A 25,176-nucleotide genomic window follows, 5' to 3' on the forward strand; every position below is an offset into this window, starting at 1 on the left:
CATAAATCAACATCAATTAAAAATTAACAACAGAAAATAAAATAAAACTAAGTCTCCGCCAGGTCAGGTAGGTTATCATGGCCACCTGGTGGCGCTATAATAGGCCAATGTGAAAAGGGTTCTATTTCTTCTTCTTGCTGCCTTTCACAGCAATCGGACACTGCATTCATGATTTTGTTACAAAAATGTGGTTTGCTAATGATTTGAGGCATTTTGTTCAAAACGAACCAATCCTGCAAACTTTGGAAGCCAATCTTAGCCAATCAGGATGGAATATGGAAAATCGGACAGATCCGTGTTGATCACATGACTAAAGAGATACTGTGTACCGATTTGCGTGTTGTTTGGACAAAATCTGTAGGAGTAATATCCAGAAATGTGTTTTGCAAAAGTCGGCCTCATGGTGGCGCTATGACAGGCTGATCTGAAAAATGTGGGGCAGAGGTTCTGCTGTGGCATCCAGGGAGTGTGTGTGCGCAGTTTCACAGCGACCGGGCCAACGGTGGCGGAGATTAGCTGCTCGCAGACAGAAGGACGGACGGACGGACGGACGGACGGACACACGGACACACAGCATCTCTCGCCATACCTTTCGGCCTGGCGGAGACAACCAGTGTGACTGATATATAAACTTGACAATGACTACCAGAATCTACCAGATACCAGGTCTGCCAGAGATCAGGTCTACTAGAGACCAGATCTACCAGAGACCATCCTACTAGACATGAGGTTTATCAGAGACCAGGTCTACTAGAGACCAGGTCTACCAGAAACCCTGCCTAAAGATTTCAAAATGAACTTTGGATCACACAGTTAAAATGACAGAGAGACAGACATAAAGAAAAATATTTAAAGAAAGGCAGTTAAGAAGACTGGAGAGAGAGAGAGAGAGAGAGAGAGAGAGAGAGAGAGAGAGAGAGAGAGAGAGAGAGAGAGAGAGAGAGAGAGAGAGAGAGAGAGAGAGAAATGAACGCCCTACTTGATCATTAGCAGATCCACAAGCGTGGTTTGAGCTTGTAGATCTGCTACTTTTGCTATTTTTGAATTTGAATCCTGAAAAGTACAGTTTTGGACATAATGAGGTTTCCAAGGAATAAAACCAATAAAAACTGTGTAAAGATGAGAAAGTGGGGCGTGGAGTTAGCCGGGGAAAGACATTATTGAAGAGGTGGGGTTTTGAGAGACGTTTTGAAGGGTGGGGGCTTCTCTGAGAGTATTGGGGAGCAAGGGCCCTATTTTGGGCCAAAGTTGCTATACTGTACCCACTATTTGGGGATTTAGCATGGCACAAGGGGCGTTCCCGTGCAAAAGCTGCTATCTTCCGACACCAGACTTATCCCTAAAACACCTGCGCTACCCGTTACATTAATAAAACCAATCACCGTGCCAGATGCCATTGCCTTTAAGACCAGGCTGTGCAAGCCATTATCCCCAATGCAATCTTACTCTTTCTCCTTCTCTGCCCATGGAAGAGCGACGTTGCCTTCTAATAAAATTATATTTGATACACAGAATTATCACTCACACATTGCTGGTTATAGAGAACTTTAAATTACAGCAATCTGCTTGTGTTCTCGATTAATTTAACAAAATGGTCTGGTGTGGTTATAGCAAACGCAGATCAAACAACATTTTATTTGTCTTTGATAAGCTTAACTGGTAACTGCTGATAAAAAACACAATTTATTGACACAAGGACTTAACAGTCACACTTTTGTGGATTACAGTAAAATTGAAATGACAATCACATTCACATTCACTTAATTCCGACATGAACTCTGCAGCCGCACTGGGGCGCCGATAACGTTGGACACCATACACCCGACGTTTGCTTCATACGCTCTAGCCTTTGATTGCCTTTCAATAAAACCATATTTGATCGACATATACGTATCACCTACATGTTACTGATTATAGAGAATATTATATTATTGTAATCCACTCATTATTTCCTGCGCAATGGATGAATAAAACTTAAGTGTGTAATTTGGAGTGCATGGCATCGCACGCAGCACAAATTCTCTTCTTTGACTAGACTATCATGATAAACACAATTGACACAAGGAATTGACACTCTCACTTCTGCTGATTAAAACCTCCATAAAAAGGGGAGAGGGACTCGGGCCAGCAGGTGTATGGCAAAATGAAGGCCCGTCCCTCGGATAAGATTAGTGGAACGGCCCCATAACCCATTAAAACCAGGAAAGCATCATGGACCCAACCCACATACTCTGCTGTGCGTGTATTGTTGCAACAGATAAATAATCTATCGAAATGCACACACACACACACACACACACACACACACACACACACACACACACACACACACACACACACACACACACACACACACACACACACACACACACACACACACACACACACACACACACACACAGTATTGAGAGCAGATTCAGTGTGTTACTATGGGTGATCAGTGATAACAGAGGTATTGATAAGACAGTGATGGTAAATGTGTGATATTGACAGGAAGAAGTGATATTGATGATCAGTGACGCTGTGGCAGGTGACTGGTCACAGAACGGGCTGAGGTCACGTTAACGACTGGGAGTTCTGTCTAATTAAACGCAAACACAGCAAGCGGCGGAGGTCAAAGGTCAAGGGTGCATGAACCAATGAGGAGAGGACAATGAGCGGGGGGCGTTAATGGGACAGGATATCAGAATGCATTAAGCGGGTAAACAGTGAATCCATTATTGATTCCATGTGTTTGTTCTCATTGGCAGACATCAGAACTGGACATATAATCACCTATCCCACAGGTTTTCAAAGTGGGTGCCGGGGGGTGGCAGGGGGCTGATTGGAAAATTAAATAAATAAAATTAAATAAATGTGACATGTTGTGAGCATGAAGATCAGCTATTTCCATTGGTTTAAGCTATTCCGCAATAGGGGGCCGCAGCCAGAGGCTATGGCTATTTGGGGGTCCTTGGTATGGATATGTTTGTGAACTCCTGATCTACAGTATCCTACTGAACACATGTACAGTGTACGGTCATCTATTCCAGTACACACACTATCTTACCTGTGATTGGCTCGTAGCGTGTGAACCTCCGCCTCCAGGGCTTGATTGACCTTCAGAGCGTTGTCTCTCTCTCTCTCCAGGTGATCAACTTCCTGCTGGAACAAACACAAGTTACACAACACAAATGTTTTTATTTTATTTTTTACAGTCAATAGTTTCTATAGGTCTTTACTCTTTACTGCTATTCTTTACTATTGCTGGTACAAAGTTGAGTTGAGGAACAAAAAACTAATCTTATTCTCATGTACTCGTACATAAGATGTAACAATAATAATCTTTAATCTCGTCAGGTGTGACTGAATGCCACAGACACCACTCTGTCCAAAACTCTTTTGCATTTAATTGTTTTCCCCTGAGGGAATAATATTCCAATGAGTATTTTACAACATGTTTACAGCGAGTAGCAGACTTAATGAAAAACAAACATGTGCGTTTATTACAGTGGATTCTGGATGACCAACATACATTCATTTTATGTGTTATTTTGATATTTACACATTGATTCATGTTTAGGTGAATGAAGTTGTTTTTGTCCGAAATTATTTTCGTGATGTTTTTTTTGCTGATGTCACCATGAACAGTGTTGGTGAGATGTTTTCACAAATCATTTCCCTGTAACTCTATTGTCCCAGGTTTGACTTGGCTTTAACTTTAGAAGTTAAAGCTCTATATTCTGATCATAGTAATAGCTGATCATAGCTATTGAGTGTTTGTTCAGTAACAGGAGTCTCCCCATCTCTCCAGGGGTCCCCCAGGGCTTTATGCTACGCCTCCCCCCGCCCCCCCTCTACACTAAGGCCCCGTCGACAACGGTCTCTAGAGAAAACGACAAAATAAAGTATCAGCTGTTGCCGTCCGTTTAGACGGCAACAGCGTTTTCGGGGGTTGAAAACGTAAAAAAGTGAAACCCCCTTCCAGAGTGGAAATCGTTGAAAACGCTCGGCCTCACGTCTCCATGTAAACGGGCAATACGGGAGAAACCGCAAAACGCGTGACATCATGGCACACGTCGACTTGCGCCGCGCATGCCATTTACATTGGTGTAAACAGCGTGACTGGTCTATCTGACAGCGTGCCACACCGCCACCTGGCATGCACACTACAGTGTTTTCAATCACTGTTGCGTCTCCGTGTAAACGCAGAATACAAAGAGAGAACGCAACGGCAACTTTGTCGTTTTCTGCTCTGATCGTTACTCGAGTAAACGCGGCCTAAATCTCTTCGCCGAAAATAGCCCATCGCTGAATGTTCGCCCCCCCGGAATAGGGACGCTAGGGATTCAGGTGGTTAAACAAGGCACTGAAAGACAAGAAAATAGATCCCTTAGAGGGTTTCATACTGTACAGTATATGTATATGATCAGGATCATCATTAAATTAAACGTGTTCATCATTTCATGAAGGGGGAGGTGGGCGTGGTTACCAGCAGCAGAGGTCAAACTCAGCTGGGTCTGCAGAACCAACTGGGTCACCTTTTAACCCCCCCCCTCCACTCTCTCTCTCTCTCTCTCCTCCCCTCCCTCTCTCTCTTTCTCTAATTACAACCTCAAGGTCTTTCCAAGTCAAAGTGAGACATCAAAAAGAACCAAACCCTCAGAGTCAATATGTACTGTACTCCAACCGTGACACACACACACACACACACACACACACACACACACACACGCATGCATGACGCACGCATACACGCACGCACACACATGCACACACACACACACACACACACACACACACTGTAACATCAAAGCCCGGCAGCCTTTTAATCACATGGCCTCATATAGGTCCTCATTAGAATAATATCCAAATGAGGTCGACATAAAATCAACATGACCTTTAACATGAGGAGAGAAGGTCACCACTCAGAGAGGACAAAGGAGAGGAGAGGATGTGTGCAGGAACCTAATTAATCTCTTTCTCCTCGGCGCGCGTGTCTCTCTCTGCTCGTGTTGCTATACTTGTGAGGTTCGAACGTCCCCACAGGTATAGCAGTATAGACCTGTTTTCCTGGCCCTCACAGGGCAAATTGTTATTTTTTTTATGGTTTAAAAATATTTTTTAAGGTTTTATTGTAAATTAGACTTATAATTAGGTAAAGATTGAGGTTGTGGTTAGGGATAGGATTAGGCATTTTAGACGTTAGAGGTTTAGGGTTATGCCTGCCTTTAGCTTTATACTTAGTTGCATGCTGATGTCCTCCTGCACCTAAAATAGCAGATATACAAGCTCTCTTGTGAGCTTGAAGAATTTATTTATAAATGGCATTCATAACATTGGTGTCTGGTCCTCACAACATGTATGCATGTGTCTTAGAAGCCCCCACATCAACAGGTATCAGACAGACAGACAGACAGACAGACAGACAGACTGACAGACAGACAGGAGAGCGAAAAAGAGTATGTATGAGTACTGGACCTCTCACTTTTCTCTTCCAGAAATGAAAAAGTGGAAGAACCAAGCAGGCGCAGCTGATTGGCTGTTCCACTTTTTTGGTTTCTGCAAAACGCCCACCCAGTGCTTGGGACCAGACCGGTCTGCAGAAGACACACGATAATGTGAATTCATGCGACCGGGACGGTTTACCAGGCAAACTTGCCTCTCTCACACACACCTTCAACTCCCAGATAAACAATGATCACAGATAAAGAAACATATAGAACAGATATTGATGTGGGACAGAAACCAAAACTGTTACTCTTCAGGAAATGGAAAAAAATAACCAATAGTTCAGACGCAGTTAGTATTTAGTCACAAGTCACAAAACTACCACAAAAGTTGAACCTGCGACATCAGAGCAACACACGTGGCTTTCCCCCGCCGAGTTCAAAAGATGCTCTCATAATGTCTGTGCCATTACAATATAGAACGCATAATACTTCCCTCCACAAACACGCTAGATGTCATGTTGTGTCGACAAACAGCCATACGCTCTGACAACCGCGTCGCTTCATGTTCATGAATATCATTAATAACAATCTTACAAGCAACTCGACGCCTCACGTTGCAGTAATCTATAAATCTGTGAGTAAATGTTTGTCTTGAAAACAGCGAGATCCGCGCGGCTTTGGCGTCGAGCGTGGCGTCGTCAGAAACGGAACACAACTAATTAAGACGCGGCGGGATGAGAACAGACGCTGATTAACCAACGCACAACGGGACGGAGGAAGCTCGCAATATACAGTATGTCATATGAGATCCATATTTGTGGAGGAAAGATTTGATAATCTCCTACTGTAAGAAGTATTTTTTCTGTTAACTTTGGGACAATTGGAACTCTTTTTAGTCTGACTGACAAACTTTGATCCACTTTTACTGGAAGTCTAACAAACTCTGAAATTTGTTTGATTATTAACCAGTTGAGCGGGGTCCCCAGGGCTCTGTACTGGTATTTCCCTCTACACCAAATCTCTTTGCTGAAAATAGCACATCTACTTATTTTTGCTGAATGTTCATCCCCAGAAAGTGTGTCACAAGGCACACCTGTATTCACATGTACAAATAATAATTCTGCACAGACAGCTGCTGCTCCGAATAAAGTTGAATGTGCAAACAGTCACAACGTTTTGACCAACAAGTTGCCTTCCTCAGGAAACCCTGGAGATATGAGGTTTCTGGTGATATCTGACTGTCGAGCTTACAAACTACAATCCGGTGTCCACTCTAACAAGCTTCATTGACTCACACAGTGATGTGTTTGTGTGTGCGTGTAAATGGTGCATTTATATAGCGCTTTTATCCAAAGCGCTTTACATAGATTGTGCATTACATTCACCCATTCACACACACATTCATACACCGATGGCGGAGGAAACCATGCAAGGCACCAACCTGCTCATTGGGAGCAATTAGGGGTTCAGCGTCTTGATCAAGGACACTTCGACACTAACTCTGGGGGAGCCCCCCAGCCCGGGACCCAACCCGGCCACTCTACCCCTGAGCCACTGCCGCCCCATGTGAATGAATGAATGAATGAATGAATGAATTAATTAATTTTTATTTCCGTGTCTTGTCAAAAAAGACCCATCCCTTACGGGATTATTAGACACCAAAACATAAATAAACAATATCAAATTCTCTTCATAGAAGACTGCACAAAGGAAAACGTTTGGCAAACACCCAAAACAAAACAAAAATAAATAAAATAAATTACACTTCACATGTATGTTCTTTTTGCCCGTCTGTCCCAGGCCCCTTCCAGATACTCCGCAAGTGCAAATATCCTGTGCTCAAAAATACATGTAAGTCTCTGTGCGTCATCCAACCAAATCAAATCCGGGTTTCTACACCTCTTAAATAATTTTTGAGCAGGTCATGATACAAAGGGCAATAAAAAACAAAATGGAACTCACTCTCAATATCCGCAATATCACAATAAATACAAACCCTCTCCTCTTCCACTACTCCTCTATACCTACCAGTCTCAAGGTGCAGGGGCAGGATCCCAGAACGGAGTTGGGCACAAAGAGATCTTTGTCTTTTGGACAATGGAGCACTAACATATTTTTCTTTAACATAACAGCTTTTTAACATAACAAATGTTCTAAGTTTTGGTTTATACAATATATCCTGTGACCATTTGCTCTGATACAAACCATAAAGTGTCTCCTTCACCACAGAGATGTTTGCAATGCTGTTATTTTGAAAACTGTTAAGCAACCCAGCCCTCAGAAGTATATCCTCTACTGTACTTGCCCATGCACCTTTTATCGAGACATCCCAATTAAAGATTTTCTTGGCAACTATATTCTCTGGCATTTTGATTAGTCTATTCCATAAAGCTACCATGCTGCCTTTCCATCAGATTTCACATGCCTCCCATCCCATGTCTCCTGTTATTGCCAATACAGGTGCAAATTTATGTACTCCAAGGAAATACCGTATAGCCCTATTCTGGACCATTTGTCCTTTCATATTTGTGTTTAACCCCCATATCCCAGCCATATAGTCCATGACAGGGCAGACACAAGTGTGAAATAATTTGGAGTAGGCAGCATATCCGAGATCACCCAGCTGTTTAGTTTTTGCTATAATACCACCCAAAGCTCTGCTTGCAGATCCGGCCAAGACTGATGTACCATATTCAAAATGTAAATGTTCATCCAAGTTAAGACCTAAGTATTTGTAATTCATGTGTGTGTGTGTGTGTGTGTGTGTGTGTGTGTACCTGGTGTGTGTGTGTGTGTGCGTACCTGGTGTGTGTGCGTAGACTGATTCTGCTCTCTCAAATTGATGAGTTCCTGCTCCAATCGCTTCAACTGTACGCACAGACAAAGACATGGAGAGAGACAAGACAGACAGACAGACAGACAGACAGACAGACAGACAGACAGACAGACAGACAGACGGGCAAACAAGAGATTAGTATTAGTTTAAATATGAGTTTGTTACATTTAGACTACTTACCTCCTCAACAGTGTAATAACAACAAATACACAATCAGAAAATTCAAATATTCGGCCGCATATAACGGCCGCAGACAAACTTATACACCAAGCGCTCTGAAAACAGTCACAAGTCTTTGCATTCACCATATTCACACGGCGGACATTTTGCTATTAAGTCAATGAAATAATGCCACCCGGAGTGGCATCTCTTCCCAACCCGCAAAAATGGCCGCTGTGTGAATTTAGTCAATAGGTTCTGCAACACTGTTATCTTTTAAACCACTTGAACCCTAGCGTCTGGGTATGTCATAATGGGCGAACATTCAGCGAAACAGGCGAACATTCGGCTAAGAGATTTGATAGACAGGGAAAAGGAAGGGGGCCTAGGATAGAGCCCTGGGTGACGCCGGTCAACGAAGTACATGTACAGTATATACAGTATGTACATGTTTTAGTGGTTAAATCTCTGGTTTAGGTACAAGTCTGTTTGATTCTCACCAGTCTGTAGTTGAGAAAAAAGAGTTTAGAAACGGGCTTGCAAGTTTATTTAGCAACACTTGTAGAATGTGAGTTATGATAACATGTGAAGTAAACAACACAGTATCACTGTTTTTACTACAGATAAACACCTGTTTACCAATGAAATATTATGAGCTTCATTTTTATAACTTATCCTGTACAGTTGCAAAAACAGGCAGAAGATATTCCACAACTCCAGACAGAAATACACACATGCAGACACACACATGCAAACACACACGCAGGCAAGCACGCACGCACTTACGCATGTGCACACGCATGCACGCACACACACACACACACACACACACACACACACACACACACACACACACCCAGCAGCAGTCAGACAGCTCAAACAAGCAGCAGTCCAATCAAAACTCTCTCTCTGCACGGCAGACATTTATAAACAGACTGGACATGTGAAACATTCACATATGTACACACACACACGCACACGCAAACACAAGTGCTACTTTCACTATTTTTCTCATCCTCTGCAGACTATAATAACAACTCCACCTTCCAACACACACACACACACACACACACACACACACACACACACACACACACACACACACACACACACACACACACACACACACACACACACACACACACACACACACACACGCTTTCCACATGTTCAGACCCATCATGTTTGTCTAACAATAACAACCAGTCAGTCTGTCAATCAGTCAGTCTGATGTTCGCCCGTCATGATGGCACAATACAAACGCACCTTTAGAGTGACATCACCATCATCGTGTTAAATTAACTTTTTAGAGTGACATCACCATCACCGTGTTAAATTAAATTTTTAGAGTGACATCACCATCATCGTGTTAAATGAACTTTTTAGAGTGACATCAGCATCATCACGTTAAATGAAGTCCACAGCCTTCGTCTGAGACTCAGACCAAATTATCATGAGCATTAGTGAGGACTAATTATGAAGAAAATGGGTGAAGTTGTCCTTTAACTGTCTTTAATAAAGATGTTTACCTTTACATTTTTGTAAAAGTGGTTAATATGTCCAAAATATACCATTCTGGATTGCAATGCTATGTGAATCCCAGAGCTACATCAACGGGGGATGTCACAGATGGGGCTAAAAGAGGACTGTTACCGAGTTGAGAGAGTGCTATAGAAAAGGAGTGAAAGAGAGGTGAAGGAATGATATAGAGCAGTGGTTCTAAACCAGTGGTTCGGGGACCACCAGTGGTCCTTGAAGGGATTCCAGGTGGTTCCCAGCTAAATGATGGGAGAGTTGTTAACCAAATGGACCCTTATAGATCTTTAACTCCTGAGAGTGTAAAATGAAACCAAATGGACCCTTCCTCCTTAAAGAGTCTTCCCAGCTCCCTCAGGCATCTCCAGGCTCGACTATGACAACGTCCTCCTTGACCGGTCTTCCGGCATCCTCACTCAAACCTCTACAACTATTCCAGAACGCTGCGGCCCTGGTCTTCAACTTCTTTCACGTCTACCCTCTTCCCTTCATTGATTGATTGATGTACTTTATTTAGTAAGACATGTGAACAACAGTACATGGAAGTACAAATTCACAATACAAGGTCTACTAAACTGGAAGACTCATTAAGCACTGAGCTTGTTTAAAATGAGATCCCCATGCACACAAATCATGATGACATATAAGAGACAGACAGATAAGACAGACAGACAGACAGACAGACAGACACATTGGCTTCCAGTTGCTGCCCACACCTATGGGTTGTCATGATCATTACTTAATTGACTATTAATTGTCATAAAAATAATTCCGATTACTGATTTAATTGAGTTTTTCCATTCAACATACCTAACATAACATAACAATTACATTTCTTGTTTGGCTTTTAGGCTTGGCAAGCAAAAATTGCACGGGGCAAATATGACAAATATAACTTATAATATACAAAGAAATGACTGAGAATGACCGATACCAGTAATCAAAATAACTAACTATATAAGTGCTATACCAAAATAGGCCATATTATTTAATAAGTGGTTAATTCTTTGTAGCTTTGGGTCCTGGCTGTCTCTTTTTAGAAATGTAGTGTAGACAAAAGAACAACATTTGTCTGATAGGCATGAGCTTCCAAAAAAGAATTACTCGAGTAAAGTACAGATACTCAAAACAAATACTCAGGTGCTCAGGTGTATGTACGTTGTTACTGTCCACACTACACACCACAACAGTCACACAGTGTTGAGAGAGAGATGGAGAGAATGACGGACAGACAGCGAGACAACGAAAGCAACAGTATTTGTGAGAGAGCAATAGAAAAAGCGTGATGAGAGAGAGAGAGATACAAAGACAGAGGAGAGAGAGAGACAGACAGAGAGAGATCATCAGATTTCTAATATTTCCCAGAAGTCTCAGCTCCTGGGTTCCCGAGCGGAGGGATAATCCCTGAGAGATGAAGAGAGGGAACGAGGGATGAGGGGGGGGGCAAAATCCTCCAAGCGGGGATCATCGCTCCTCCACCACTCGCTCTCATCTTCCTCGCCTCTCAATATTTCTCTCTTCTCCTCTCTTCTTCCCACACTCGCTCTGTCGCTTTCTGTCTTCCCTTTCGTTCTCTCAGTATTCCCCTCTTCTACCCCTTCTCTGTGTGTCTCCCTTTCCCTCTCCCTCTCCGACCTCTCTCTCTCTCTTTCTCTATCCCTCTCTCTCTCTCTATCCCTCTCTCCCCCTCTCTCTCTATCCCTCTCTCTCTCTCTCTCTCTCCCTCACTCTCTCTCTCGGTCTGTCTCCCTCTCTCTCTCTCTCGCTCTCTCTCTCTCTCCATCTCTGAGGATTACGGAGGCATTTGCTACATACTTGTAAAATCGCCCGCTCAGCCGAGGAGATGTTTCTGTTTCTGAGACGGAGATGAGGCTGAGAGGTGCAATGTTAAAGAGAGGGTGGTGGAGATAAAGGTGGGGTTAGGTGGAGTATTATAGGTGGGTTAGTTGTATGGGTGCGGCTCGTTTTAAGGGTGGGGTTAGTTGTATGGGTGGGGTTAGAAGTATAGCTGTAGGGTTTGTTTTAAGGGTGGGGATAGTTTTATGGGTGGGGTTAGAGGTATAGGTGGGGTTAGTTTTAAGGGTGGGGATAGTTGTATGGGTGGGGTTAGAAGTATAGCTGTAGGGTTTGTTTTAAGGGTGGGGATAGTTTTATGGGTGGGGTTAGAGGTATAGGTGGGGTTAGTTTTAAGGGTGGAGATAGTTTTATGGGTGGGGTTAGAAGTATAGGTGGGGTTAGTTTTAAGGGTGGGGATAGTTGTATGGGTGGGGTTAGAAGTATAGGTGGGGTTAGTTTTAAGGGTGGAGATAGTTTTATGGGTGGGGTTAGAAGTATAGGTGGGGTTAGTTTTAAGGGTGGGGATAGTTGTATGGGTGGGGTTAGTTGTATGGGTGGGGTTAGAAGTATAGCTGTAGGGTTTGTTTTAAGGGTGGGGATAGTTTTATGGGTGGGGTTAGAGGTATAGGTGGGGTTAGTTTTAAGGGTGGAGATAGTTGTATGGGTGGGGTTAGAAGTATAGGTGGGGTTCGTTTTAAGGGTGGAGATAGTTTTATGGGTGGGGTTAGAAGTATAGGTGGGGTTAGTTTTAAGGGTGGGGTTAGTTGTATTGGTGGGGTTAGAAGTATAGGTGGGGTTAGTTTTAAGGGTGGGGTTAGTTGTATGGGTGGGGTTAGAAGTGTAGGTGGGGTTAGTTTTAAGGGTGGGGATAGTTGTATGGGTGGGGTTAGAAGTATAGGTGGGGTTAGTTTTAAGGGTGGAGATAGTTTTATGGGTGGGGTTAGAAGTATAGGTGGGGTTAGTTTTAAGGGTGGGGATAGTTGTATGGGTGGGGTTAGTTGTATGGGTGGGGTTAGAAGTATAGCTGTAGGGTTTGTTTTAAGGGTGGGGATAGTTTTATGGGTGGGGTTAGAGGTATAGGTGGGGTTAGTTTTAAGGGTGGAGATAGTTGTATGGGTGGGGTTAGAAGTATAGGTGGGGTTCGTTTTAAGGGTGGAGATAGTTTTATGGGTGGGGTTAGAAGTATAGGTGGGGTTAGTTTTAAGGGTGGGGTTAGTTGTATGGGTGGGGTTAGAAGTATAGGTGGGGTTAGTTTTAAGGGTGGGGTTAGTTGTATGGGTGGGGTTAGAAGTATAGGTGGGGTTAGTTTTAAGGGTGGAGATAGTTGTATGGGTGGGGTTAGAAGTATAGGTGGGGTTAGTTTTAAGGGTGGAGATAGTTTTATGGGTGGGGTTAGAAGTATAGGTGGGGTTAGTTTTAAGGGTGGAGATAGTTTTATAGGTGGGGTTAGAAGTATAGGTGGGGTTAGTTTTAAGGGTGGGGAATCTGGGGATAGTTTGTTATGCAGACTATTTTTAAATGTCTGATGCTTAAAGTATCGTGAAATTAAAGAACTTACACACATACATCTACATACATCAGCGCACACACACACACACACACACACACACGCACATCATCAGCGTTACTTTGAGCCAGGCATTCCCAGTTCAGCAGGAAAGGTGCTGGTTCACCATCTTCTCTCTCTCTCTCTCATATATTCTATCTTTCTCTCCATCTCCTGTCTGTTCTCTCACCCTCCCCTCCCACCTGATTTTATTAACAGATACCATCTGGATTCTGTTGTTCCTTTGAGCCAGGCATTACCACCTCAGCCAGAGCCTAGCACTGAAGCAGCAGGGGACTGCTGGTTCATATCCCATAATAGCGTGCACGCACACACACACGTGCAAGTGCGCGCATGCACACGTACACAGTACACAGCACTCTTCACCTTTGTTCCGTTTCTCTTCCTCAATCCATCAAAAATTTCTCTTGGGATCTCACATTCTATATCATAATATGTTTTATATTCTAATGTCGCCGTATACTGTCATCAGATGGTAAGACTTATTTGACCATTTTGTGTGCCGATCATGTGATCAGTATACAGTACAGTATTATAAATTAATACCGGACATTGGAGGCGCGTCTGTGCCTCCAGCGACATTAAGGTTTGATAGTCTGTTTTCATCATTACGTGAAACTTTGGCTGAGTCGGGCGACACTGGCAAACACACTAAGGGACCTAATAATTCAGTTCTAAATGCAACTGATAGCCTAAAAAGCGGTTGAATTTGTATTATGACCTATGATATACATAGGCTACAAGCAATAAATAGTTTGACATATTTTTCTTTTTTTTATATATGTGTTGACAAATGTCGGGCACATAGATATTTAATTTGAGGTTTGGCACTATTGTAATACATTTTGCATGAAGAATAAAGCATTCTAAAGACATAGGCAAGTTTGATCCCATGTCGGTCTGCCTCGGAGCAGACTTGAGAAAGAGCGGACCTCTGGAAAAATTCACAGACAGAAAAAGATGAATGAATCAGACTGCTAACGTGGGAAGTTGCGTAAATTCCTTTACGTTCAAAATATGGGCATAAACAGCTTAGTGAATTGGGCTCATTGGTCTCAACGCAGGGAGCGTCGGAAATGAATATTAGGTTGTATCTTGTTACATTACTATGCTAGGACAGGGACATCGTTTGTGTTTTAAGCCTGCTTTGCTTCTGAGCCATTGATCACAAATCTGTGGATATTTTTCCAACTCAAACACTGATAAATAAAAACTGCTGACAAAATGTTTATCAGTGATACAATTTCTCTCACCCCACTTCCGTTGCAGTCGTATAAGTAACTCCTACTTTTAATCAAATTAATCAAAGTTCATCTAGCTTGCTGCTTAGCAGAAATGGAAATTCAAAAATATATTTAAAAGTTAACTTTATCAATTAAACAAACATTACTTTTGCTATAATCTTTCACTGGTATCTTTACTAATCTTCGTTATCATAACAATATATTAAAAATAAGAATTTCGCACATGCAGTTGGGGTTGTGGCAACATCCATTTTAGTATTGTGTGTGTGTGTGTGTGTGTGTGTGTGTGTGTGTGTGTGTGTGTGTGTGTGTGTGTGGGTGTGTGTGTAGATCAGCTGTCTGTGTGTCTGCAGCTTAATGGGCGTTTGTGTGTAGATGACAGTGGATGGAGTTAAAGGCTGTGTCAATATTGTTGGGAGATTTGTAAGGTGTGTGTTTTATGTTTGGTTATGTGTATGCGCACACACGCGCACACACACACACACACACACACACACACACACACACACACACACACACACACACACTGGAGGAAATCATGAATTGCACCAACCTGCTCATCAGGAGCAGTTAGGGGTTCAGTGTCTTGCTCAAGGACACTCCGACAAGCAGCCAGAAGGAACCGGGGATGTTCCGATTCCAAGACCGCCTCTCTACCTCGTGAGCCACTGCCGCCCCTATTTGTAATACTGTTTATTTCTAATGACGCTAAACCAGGGATCCCAAACTTGTCCACCTAAAGCAGTAGTCTTCAATAGGGGGTTCGCAGAGTTACCAAATCTTTGTGTGATATAATATATTTTACATTAACCACTTGAACCCTAGCATCCCTTTTCTGAGATGGCTTGTTGTGAGCGTTGTGAGCTTGTAGATCCGCTATTTTTGGCTTGGTTTGGTGTAGAAGGGAAAAAGAGCAGAGCAAGTAAAAAAAATAAAATAATCTGCAACACAATATACAGTAGAGGGAGTCCCTGCTTTATCTCTCTCTCAGCTACGGGGTCCTTGGCCTGAAAAACGTTGAAGACACCTGACCTAAAGGACCCCCAAGTAGCCATAGCTTCTAGTTGCGCCACCCCCCCCCCAAGTTTGACATGAAAAATTAATAAATAAAAAACTAAACTAGGGAGAAAAAAAGCAAAAAATAAATTGTATGTTTTTATGATTTTGGATTGCCCTGATGATTGCTTTCCAGACAGTAGCCATAGGTTTAGTGGCTGTTCTCTGCACCATTGTAGCAGATATTTTGCCTTTAGTCGCTGTTGGGCAGAAGAAGCCTTGCATCTCCATATTCCACTTTTCTTTTCATAAATTAATGCCATATTCTATACTCGCCATATGACAGTCGAGCAAAAGCTTCAAAAATAGTTCTCTACAAGCTCACAACACAACTTTTTGAAAAAGAACAAAATATGCCTATAATGAGATAACCAAAATAGAGACGCGAGGTTGAAAGTGGTTACGTTTATTTAATAACAATATTAATAACAATATTAATAACAATACTAAAAACACGGAAGTACAAGGATAGAGTGGAAGACCGGTTCAACAGCAACGACATGAGGAGTATGTGTTGGGGCTTACAGTCTAATAACAGACTTCAGAGGGAGAACCAGCCCTTCTACCTCCCTCACCACTGAGCTGAACGCCCTTTTCACTCCATTCAAGGCAAACAGCCCCAACCAGCCAGAGTCAGCCCCACCTGAGGAGGCCAGCCTACTGAACATCTCTGTGAGGTCCGTAAGGTCAGTGGCCATGGCAATTTGCATGTAGTCAAAACAGATCTACTGCTGATGCAATTGCCATGGCTTTTCATAAAACACCCTCTCTCAGCGGGAGGGGAATAACTGTGTACGATTGCTGTTTGTGGACTATATACTGTAGCTCGGCATTCAATAAAATTGTGCACTGCATGCCAAGCTTGACACCAAACTCAGAGACCAAGGCCTGTACCCGACCATGTGCATCTGGACACTGGATGTCAGGCATTCTCCTCTACTCCTTGTACACACTACTTGTGGTCACGCACAGCTCCAACGTCATCATCAAGTATGCAGACCACTGACGAGACATCAGCATACTTGGGCCTGGTCAGCAACGATGAGGAGACGGCCTACAGGGACGAGGTCATGCAGATCACCGACACAGTGATGTTACGAGAACAACCACACCCTCAACATCAAGAAGAATGTGTGTCAAGAGCTGATTGTTGACTACGGCAAACAGACGAGAGCACGCCCCCCATCTTCATCGCGTTTTGGTAAATTATGGTTCATCGCGTTTTGGTAAATTATGGTCCCATTTATGAAAAAAATAATTATGATAAAGTAGGGTATGTTTGGCTTCTACTGGTTCTACCGAGTGAAGACCCGCCCTCGCTGCAGTTTCAGCCAATAGCATTAATTTCCGTTTGCATTACGGACCGGATATAAACCGGATATAGAAGGATTTGAAATAGGCTTCATTTACGGTCTGTAGAAACCAATGGCGTGACGCTGTCCATATTTTTTTACGGTCTATGGTTCAAACTGACTAAAGACAGCCATGCTGAGTGTCCATGTTGCCATGTCAGTCTCACATGCTCCCATCACACTTCATTTCATTTTATATATCGTTGCTGTCGGGCAGAAACCTCTTATCTCCATATTTTAACTTTTTGTGTTTTTTTCGTAAATTAATGCTGTACATGATCATACTACAACGTCACACAAAAGCCTGAAAAGTAGCAGATCTGAAAGATCGTTTTGAGCTTGTAGATCTGCTACTTTACTCATTTTTTTAATTTCAATCCTTAAAAGTTTTGGACATACAAGGTTTCCACCCGACACAGACGATATGACTATGAATACACTCTATTCCCACACATTTCATACATATTTGGTATATGCTACTATCTGATGTACTTTATTTGAACAAGAGACTGAGGTACTCTGCCTTTATTTATTTTAGTAGACTTTATGTGTACATTGTTTCTTTTCATGTTATTTCCCTCTATTCTTTTTATTATTTAAATGTAACTGCATTTCGTGGGTAAAAAAAAATCACCCTCTCTTTTATAACTTGTGATGTGTCAAATAAAGTATGAATTAAGACATCAGAGCTTAAACCCCACATACTTTGTTGACTGGTGTCCCCCAGGGCTCTGTACGAGGCCTCCTCCTGTTTTTGCTCTACACCAGATACCTTCACCGGAAGTAGCAAATCTACAAGCTCACAACGCATTATGAGCTTGTAATCTGCAAATTTCGCAGGCTGTTTCACCCCCCCCCCCATAAAAGGGATGCTAGGGTTCAAGTGTTAAAATGTGACAAAACAATAAACTATCCACTTTTAATTGTGTGAGACAAAGTAAACGGACAGACACACAGGCAGACAGACAGACGGGCAGACAGACAGACAGGCAGGCAGGCAGGCAGACGTACTATACCTTTGCGACAGCCGCCTGTCTCTCCTGTATGACGACGTTCATTTCCTGTTGTGTGATGTTAGTGGTTCTCTGTTTGCTTTTCAGCAGCTTGTCAACCAGAACACAGCCGGCCCGCTCTACCGCCTGAGAGGACTCGGCTGTCACTACGCTCTGTAACACCTCCTCCATGTCCTGTACACACACACACACACACGCACGCACGCACGCACGCACGCACGCACGCACGCACGCACGCACGCACGCACGCACGCACGCACGCACGCACGCACGCACGCACGCACGCACGCACGCACGCACGCACGCACGCACGCGCGCACACGCACACGCACACGCACACGCACACACACACAATTGATTGATTGATTGAATACTGTATTGGACAGAGATGCAAACAGCGTTCAGACAGCAAAGTACAGTCAGACATTTGAGCTAAAAGGATAACACAAAAAAATCTGTGGTTACTTAATTGTTTCCATTGTGGTCCTATGTATTCAATTAATCATCATAGCATAACAAATTACACCAAAATACAATATCATCAACACATATAAAACTCTATATGTACAGAGTAGAAAGGGGGGGGGGGTGTAGGCAGTGAATGCCATCACCTTTCTATGTGAGAAGTGAGTAAATGATGATGTTATCATTGTTGATGTTATCATTTTAAACCTATGTTGCTGCCAGTTGTTCTACATTACAGCCAACCAGACATGAAGAAATCACAGATTGAGGCTTTAAACTTTTGCTTTTACTACATTTCTGAGACATTCATGTTTCATGGAAGATGCTTCTCTAAACATGTATTATATTGCTAATGTGATCACTTCCAATTTATCATCTTAAAATAACGAATGACCGAAAATAGCAGATCTACAAGCTCACAACACGTCGCAGCACGACGTGTTGTGAGCTTGTAGATCGGCTATTTTCAGTGTGTGACATGCTGAAGACATGCAAGTATATATACAGTAATACACATACTGTACACAATGTGCAGTACAGACACACGCACACACATGCACTCACTCATACAGAATATATATATGTACACACATGCAGTACATACACACTCACTCACAAATACACACATACAGTACACATGTATACACATACAGTTCACACACACATTATATATACATGTTTACACACACTCACACACACACACACACACATATATACTGTAGGTTGAACTGAACATTTTAAACTGGCAGAAACTTTTTAACTGACATCGACACACACATACTGACAATGCTGTGTGTGTGTGTGTGTGTGTGTGTGTGTGTGTGTGTGTGTGTGTGTGTGTGTGTGTGTGTGTGTGTGTGTGTGTGTGTGTGTGTGCTCACCGCATCACTCTCCTCTGTGTTAATACTCTCCAACCTGTGAGAGAAAGAGGAAGGAATCAAATCATCTCATTTACTAGTTATACACACACACACACACACACACACACGCACATACACACACACATGTGCGTGCCACCCCCCCCCCCACACACACACACACACACACACACACACACACACACACACAGAGAGAGCGTGTGGGGCATGCTCATCCATATTCACTCTTCATCAGAGATTCTGCTCCCCCCTCTGGAGAGGAGGAGAAAGGAGGAGAGGAGAGGAGAGGAGAGGAGAGGAGAGGAGAGGAGAGGAGAGGAGAGGAGAGGAGAGGAGAGGAGAGGAGATTGGATGAAAGGAGGTTAGAGGAGAGGAGAGGAAAGGAGGAGAGGAAAGGAGAGGAGGTTATTTTGGTCAAATCAGAGGTGTGTCTTCACTCCAGTAGCAGCTCAGAGGTTTTATTGAGATATAGATCTGATCTGAGAGACGCTGATATTCCCTGAAGTAGAAATGTAATTAGGTTGGAAAGAAGAGGAAATATTACTGCTCTCACACACACACACGCACGCACACACACACACACACACACACACACACACACACGCTTGCCAGCCTCCCTGTCCAAAACATCAACATATGAAACCAAACCAGTGAAGAAGAAGAGTGTGGGGGGGGGGGGGAGACGACGACGACAGGAAATTGATAAAATCTGCTTTGCGCGATACATGCCCCCTACAGACGGAAAGGGGGAATTGCAACAAACAGTGGCAATAGCAAACAGCTCTCCCTCTCTCCCCTTTGACGCTATTATGTAGTGTAGTGCTATTAGGCTGTGTCACTGTCCACTAACGCCTGGATGTCCTTGTCGCTACAGCCAGCTTGTGTGCGTGGCCTACACCAGTGATTCTCAAACTTATTTCAAAGACCTTTAGTTTGGTATGCATTACCAGTGGGGGGGGGGGACCACTTACACAGTTTTGAGGAAGTGGAGAGAGAGCAAATGCGTCCGGTCTGGAAACGAAAAACTAAAACTCTATTTCACCTTTATAGTAACAACAAATAATAGTTTCTTATGACATTTTAGGCAAGATATACTGTAGGCCATGTAGTTGCTCAATAAATACTGATTCATTTAACATTGATAACTAGTTTAAATGTTTTCTATTACCTCGGGTCCCGGGTATGTTTATCATTAGGTGTAATACCCTAGTGGATCTGATTAGACTGTGGAGGCTGGAGGGGAGGTGAGGTGCGTTTGGTTACGAACTGGTTATGCTGGAGGGGAGGTGAGGTGCGTTTGGTTACGTACTGGTTATGCTGGAGGTGAGGTGAGGTGCGTTTGGTTACGTACTGGTTGTGCTGGAGGGGAGGTGAGGTGAGGTGCGTTTGGTTACGTACTGGTTATGCTGGAGGGGTGGTGAGGTGCGTTTGGTTACGTACTGGTTATGCTGGAGGTGAGGTGCGTTTGGTTACGTACTGGTTATGCTGGAGGGGAGGTGAGGTGCGTTTGGTTACGTACTGGGTGTGCTGGAGGGGAGGTGAGGTGCGTTTGGTTACGTACTGGTTGTGCTGGAGGTGTTTGGCGTGGAGCAGAGCGTGGTCTCTCTCCTCATTGGCCAGACGGAGCCGCATCATCACAGCTTCATCTCTGCTCCGCTGAGCCGAATAGATCTCTTCTACTAGAGCTATACACACACACGCACGCACGCACACACACACACACACACACACACACACACACGCGCACACGCACACGCACACGCACACGCACACGCACACACACAGAATCAGGTTTATTGTTACATCACAGGTTTACAAGGTAAAAAAGTGGGTGAAATTTGTTTTTGTACATCGTTCCCATCGCAACGTTAATTCCATAGAAAGAAGAGGGGGGGGGGGGGAAGAGGGGTGGGGGGCAAGTGGGAAGGAGATCAAAAACAAGAGAACAACAGAAGGCCAGACAAGTTATCTACATATTTACAAAGTACCTGAGATAATAAAAAACTAAGGTGCCTGAGCATAGCAGAAATGTATGTATACTGTGCATGATATATACTTATACTGTGCATGATAAATGGACGTTAAGGTGCTTAGAGAAAAAAAAATAACACAATAAAAAAGACAAAAAAAAGTCAGTGCGTTATACATACACACACACACACACACACACACACACACACACACACACACACACACACACACACACACACACACACACACACACACACACACACACACACACACACACACGTATAGATGTTGTATTTCTCTAATATGCTGAATGAATTGAGCTGTTTGACATGCATTCTCCCATGATGCACAACAACAAACCACAGGATTGTGTAAATAAAGATCACTCAAACCATTATTGAGTTTTTAAGTGTATATCACATGCTCAAATGACAGTAATAGACTGTAGAAAAGTAGAAACTGAGTAAAGTGCAACACATGCTCCTACAGACTTCCGAACTTCGGTGATATAACCAAAGCGTCATGCCATTTGGAACTTCTGATGGGCGATCTCAGAACCCTTTCCTGACTCTCCGAACTAGTTCCGAAAGCTTGTCCGAACCGGAGTTTTTTTCAGACGTCGAAAGGACCACGTATTGACGTTAAATAATAAAAACTGCAGAATGAATGAACAGCTTGAACAGCTTTGATCTCTGTTATTCTGATATATATATATATATACACATATCAGTAATTCAGTATCAGTATCTCTTCCAGTTTAATTAAGTGGGATGGACAGACAGGCAGACAGACAGACAGATAGATAGACAGATAGACAGATAGATGGATAAGATAGACAGATAGATGAATAGATAGACAGACAGACAGACAGACAGACAGACAGACAGATAGATAGATATATTAGCTTGTGTTGTGATCTCTCTGAGATCTGGGCTTATTGACAACGCTACATTATTAACCTCACCTGTGAGTGTGTGTATGTGTGTGCGTGTGTGTGTGTGTGTGTGTGTGTGTGTGTGTGTGTGTGTGTGTGTGTGTGTGTGTGCGTGCGTAGTGTGTTTTGTAGGCTCATATCTCATAATGGTGAAGAGATGACCGGTGGCTCAGTGGACATAGAGCAATAACAGAAAGACTGTGAGGAAAGCAATGGAACGATAAGAGGTGTTTTTCATTCTCCTCACCCTGTGTTCTCTCACATCTCACATGTTATGTTACCACTCCTTTACTCTCTCTCTCTGCCTTCATCTCTCTCCATCATTCATTCAGACCAATGATTTTCAACCCTTTTCATATCAAGGTCCGTTATTTATTGGGCATTTGAGCCATGGAACCACCATTTGATGAGATTTAGCCTCTCAGACCCAAAAATGCGAATATTTTGTTAGCGTTGGATACAATTTTGTCCACAATTCCATGCTGTATTGATGTTGGTACCATAGGAGAGATAACAGGCAAACGTTGATCAAAATAACACTTATTTAATTAAGTGATGCAGATGTTTAACAATAATTTAACTCTTGAGAGTGTAAAATGAAACCAAATGAACCCATAAGGGTCCATTTGGTTTCATTTTACACTCTCAAGAGTTAAAGAGCTACAGTATAAGGGTACATTTGGTTACCAACTCTCCATCATTTAGCTGGGGACCACCTGGAACCCCCTCGAGGATTGGTTGAGAACCACTGATTTAGACATATGCTAGGTTTGATGTTCACCAGGGGCCAGTAGCAGCACCTAAAATGGTGCATTTATATAGTGCAATTTGGGGTTCAGTGTCTTGCTCAAGGACACTTTGACACTAACTCTGGGGGAGCTCGGGATCGAACTGGGAACCCCCCGGTTCACAAGCAGCCGCTCTACCTCTCACGAATGGCTTCTAACCACTTAAAGGAGTAGTTCACCCCAAAAATGACTTATTTTCTATCAATTGCACACCCCATGAAGCCTAGATTTCTTTTTTTTTTTGCATTCCTAAGCCAATAAATTGATGACCGGCGGAGTCTCCTATGGTCAATAGTCTCCTATTGACCAATGACCCCCTTAAATAGCCGAACTACTATACATGCTATACAATACATAATATACATGCTATATAATACTATATAATATATATAATACATATATGCATGCTCACAATGGCCCTCATTTATCAACGCAGCTTATAAACCGGCTTATATTTTTCCATATATTCGGCCGTACACCAACGTCGAAGTCACATTTATCAACGAATCCTACACAGCTGATCCGAGCCTACATTTGGTCCCAGCTTGATAAATGTCACGGCTGGAACCTAGCGTCATTTAAATAACACGCCCTTAAATATTCTCAAAACGCCCCGATTTTACGACATGAAGAAGGACCAGAATACGACCAAAGACATCAAAAGCCAATGAGAAAGAGTTTCCCCCGCCTGCCTCGCCACACACGCACACGCCCCCTCTCTCTCTCTCTCTCTCTCTCTCTCTCTCTCTCTCTCTCTCTCTCTCTCTCTCTCGCACACACACACACACACACACACACACACACACACACACACACACACACACACACACACACACGCCCGCCCAGCTGTGTTTTTCATGTATTGTAATCCGTACCGTAGCGGTACAATCTTTGTCACGTAGGCTTGTAGCCTACATGAATGACATATTATGATACCAATCACATCGCCATGAATGGAATACGTTTGTATATTAATTTATTTAACCCATACCGAGCAGTGCACAAGCAGTCATGTAGGATATTCCCCGTGAGACGGCAGTGGTTTCGGTCCGTCCCGTTAATAAGAGATTGGAGCGTCGGGTTTATATCCTTAACCCATCCAGGTTGTACTCTTCAAAACTCTCTATGACATAACTCCATAACATAGGACAAGCTACTGTAAGTTTGTACACCTCACTGTCCATGAAAAGATCGTCGGCAGTCCCGACCGCGGGACTCCCGAGTCCCGACGCAAAAGCGCTCGTATATTTTGAAAATAGCAGATCTACAAGCTCACAACGCGTCGCGATGCGACCCGTTTTTGAGCTTGCAGATCTGCTATTTTAAAATAGCCAATGCAACTGAATGACTGTTAAAGCAGTTTGTTTAAATTACTTTATAAAATGTTATATTTTCACAGGGATTAATTATTAGTGTGTAGATATACATTTAGGAGTGGATTATGTGTCCAGATGCCTGTCAGACAGTCAGACAATGCTGCTCCGCAGGTCTAGAATGGAATAAACGGGCGCAGCCAACGTCAACAACTGGTCTCGACCAGACGTGAGATCTCAGCGTATGGTAGGATGAAGCCCACGTCAGGATATATTGATAAATGCCGAAAGGTGCGGTGATCTCGCCCTACGCCCATTATTTGGGCTGCACCGCGTTGATAAATGAGGGCCAATGAGTTGTGTTGTGAGCATGCATATATGTATTATACATTTTATAAATAAAAAGTTTTAAATCTATTTGTGAATTAGCTGACTGAACTGTATGTAACTAGGTGTGTGTGTGTGTGTGTGTCTGTGTGTGTGTGTGTGTGCGTGTCTAACCTGCTGTGTGGTTCCAGTCAGGTTGGATTTGAACCTCCAGTCTTCTGTTCTCCAGTTCTCTCTGCTGCTGCACACACTGCTCCTGCAACTACACACACGCACACACACACACACACACACACACACACACACACACACACACACACACACACACACACACACACACACACACACACACACACACACACACACACACACACACACACACACACACACACACACACACACACACACACCAAATTGTTAAAAAAATATTTTATAAGTCAATCAAATGTATCTAAAAGTTTGACCTAAC

The 25,176-nt window shown here is 43.1% G+C and overlaps 1 protein-coding gene across 1 annotated transcript in view; it reads right to left on the reverse strand.

Moving 5' to 3' along the window:
* Positions 1 to 25,176, reverse strand: part of mipol1 (mirror-image polydactyly 1) — a 74,359-nt gene that overhangs the window by 6,716 nt on the left and 42,467 nt on the right. The window contains 6 exon segments of the mRNA XM_080413886.1: positions 3,050 to 3,144; positions 8,235 to 8,300; positions 18,035 to 18,205; positions 19,378 to 19,411; positions 20,936 to 21,059; positions 24,882 to 24,969. Coding sequence (XP_080270012.1) covers positions 3,050 to 3,144; positions 8,235 to 8,300; positions 18,035 to 18,205; positions 19,378 to 19,411; positions 20,936 to 21,059; positions 24,882 to 24,969 — 578 coding nt within the window.

The sequence above is a fragment of the Gymnoscopelus braueri genome, assembly GCF_963280865.1.
Source record: "Gymnoscopelus braueri genome assembly, chromosome: 19".
NCBI lineage: Eukaryota > Metazoa > Chordata > Actinopteri > Myctophiformes > Myctophidae > Gymnoscopelus > Gymnoscopelus braueri.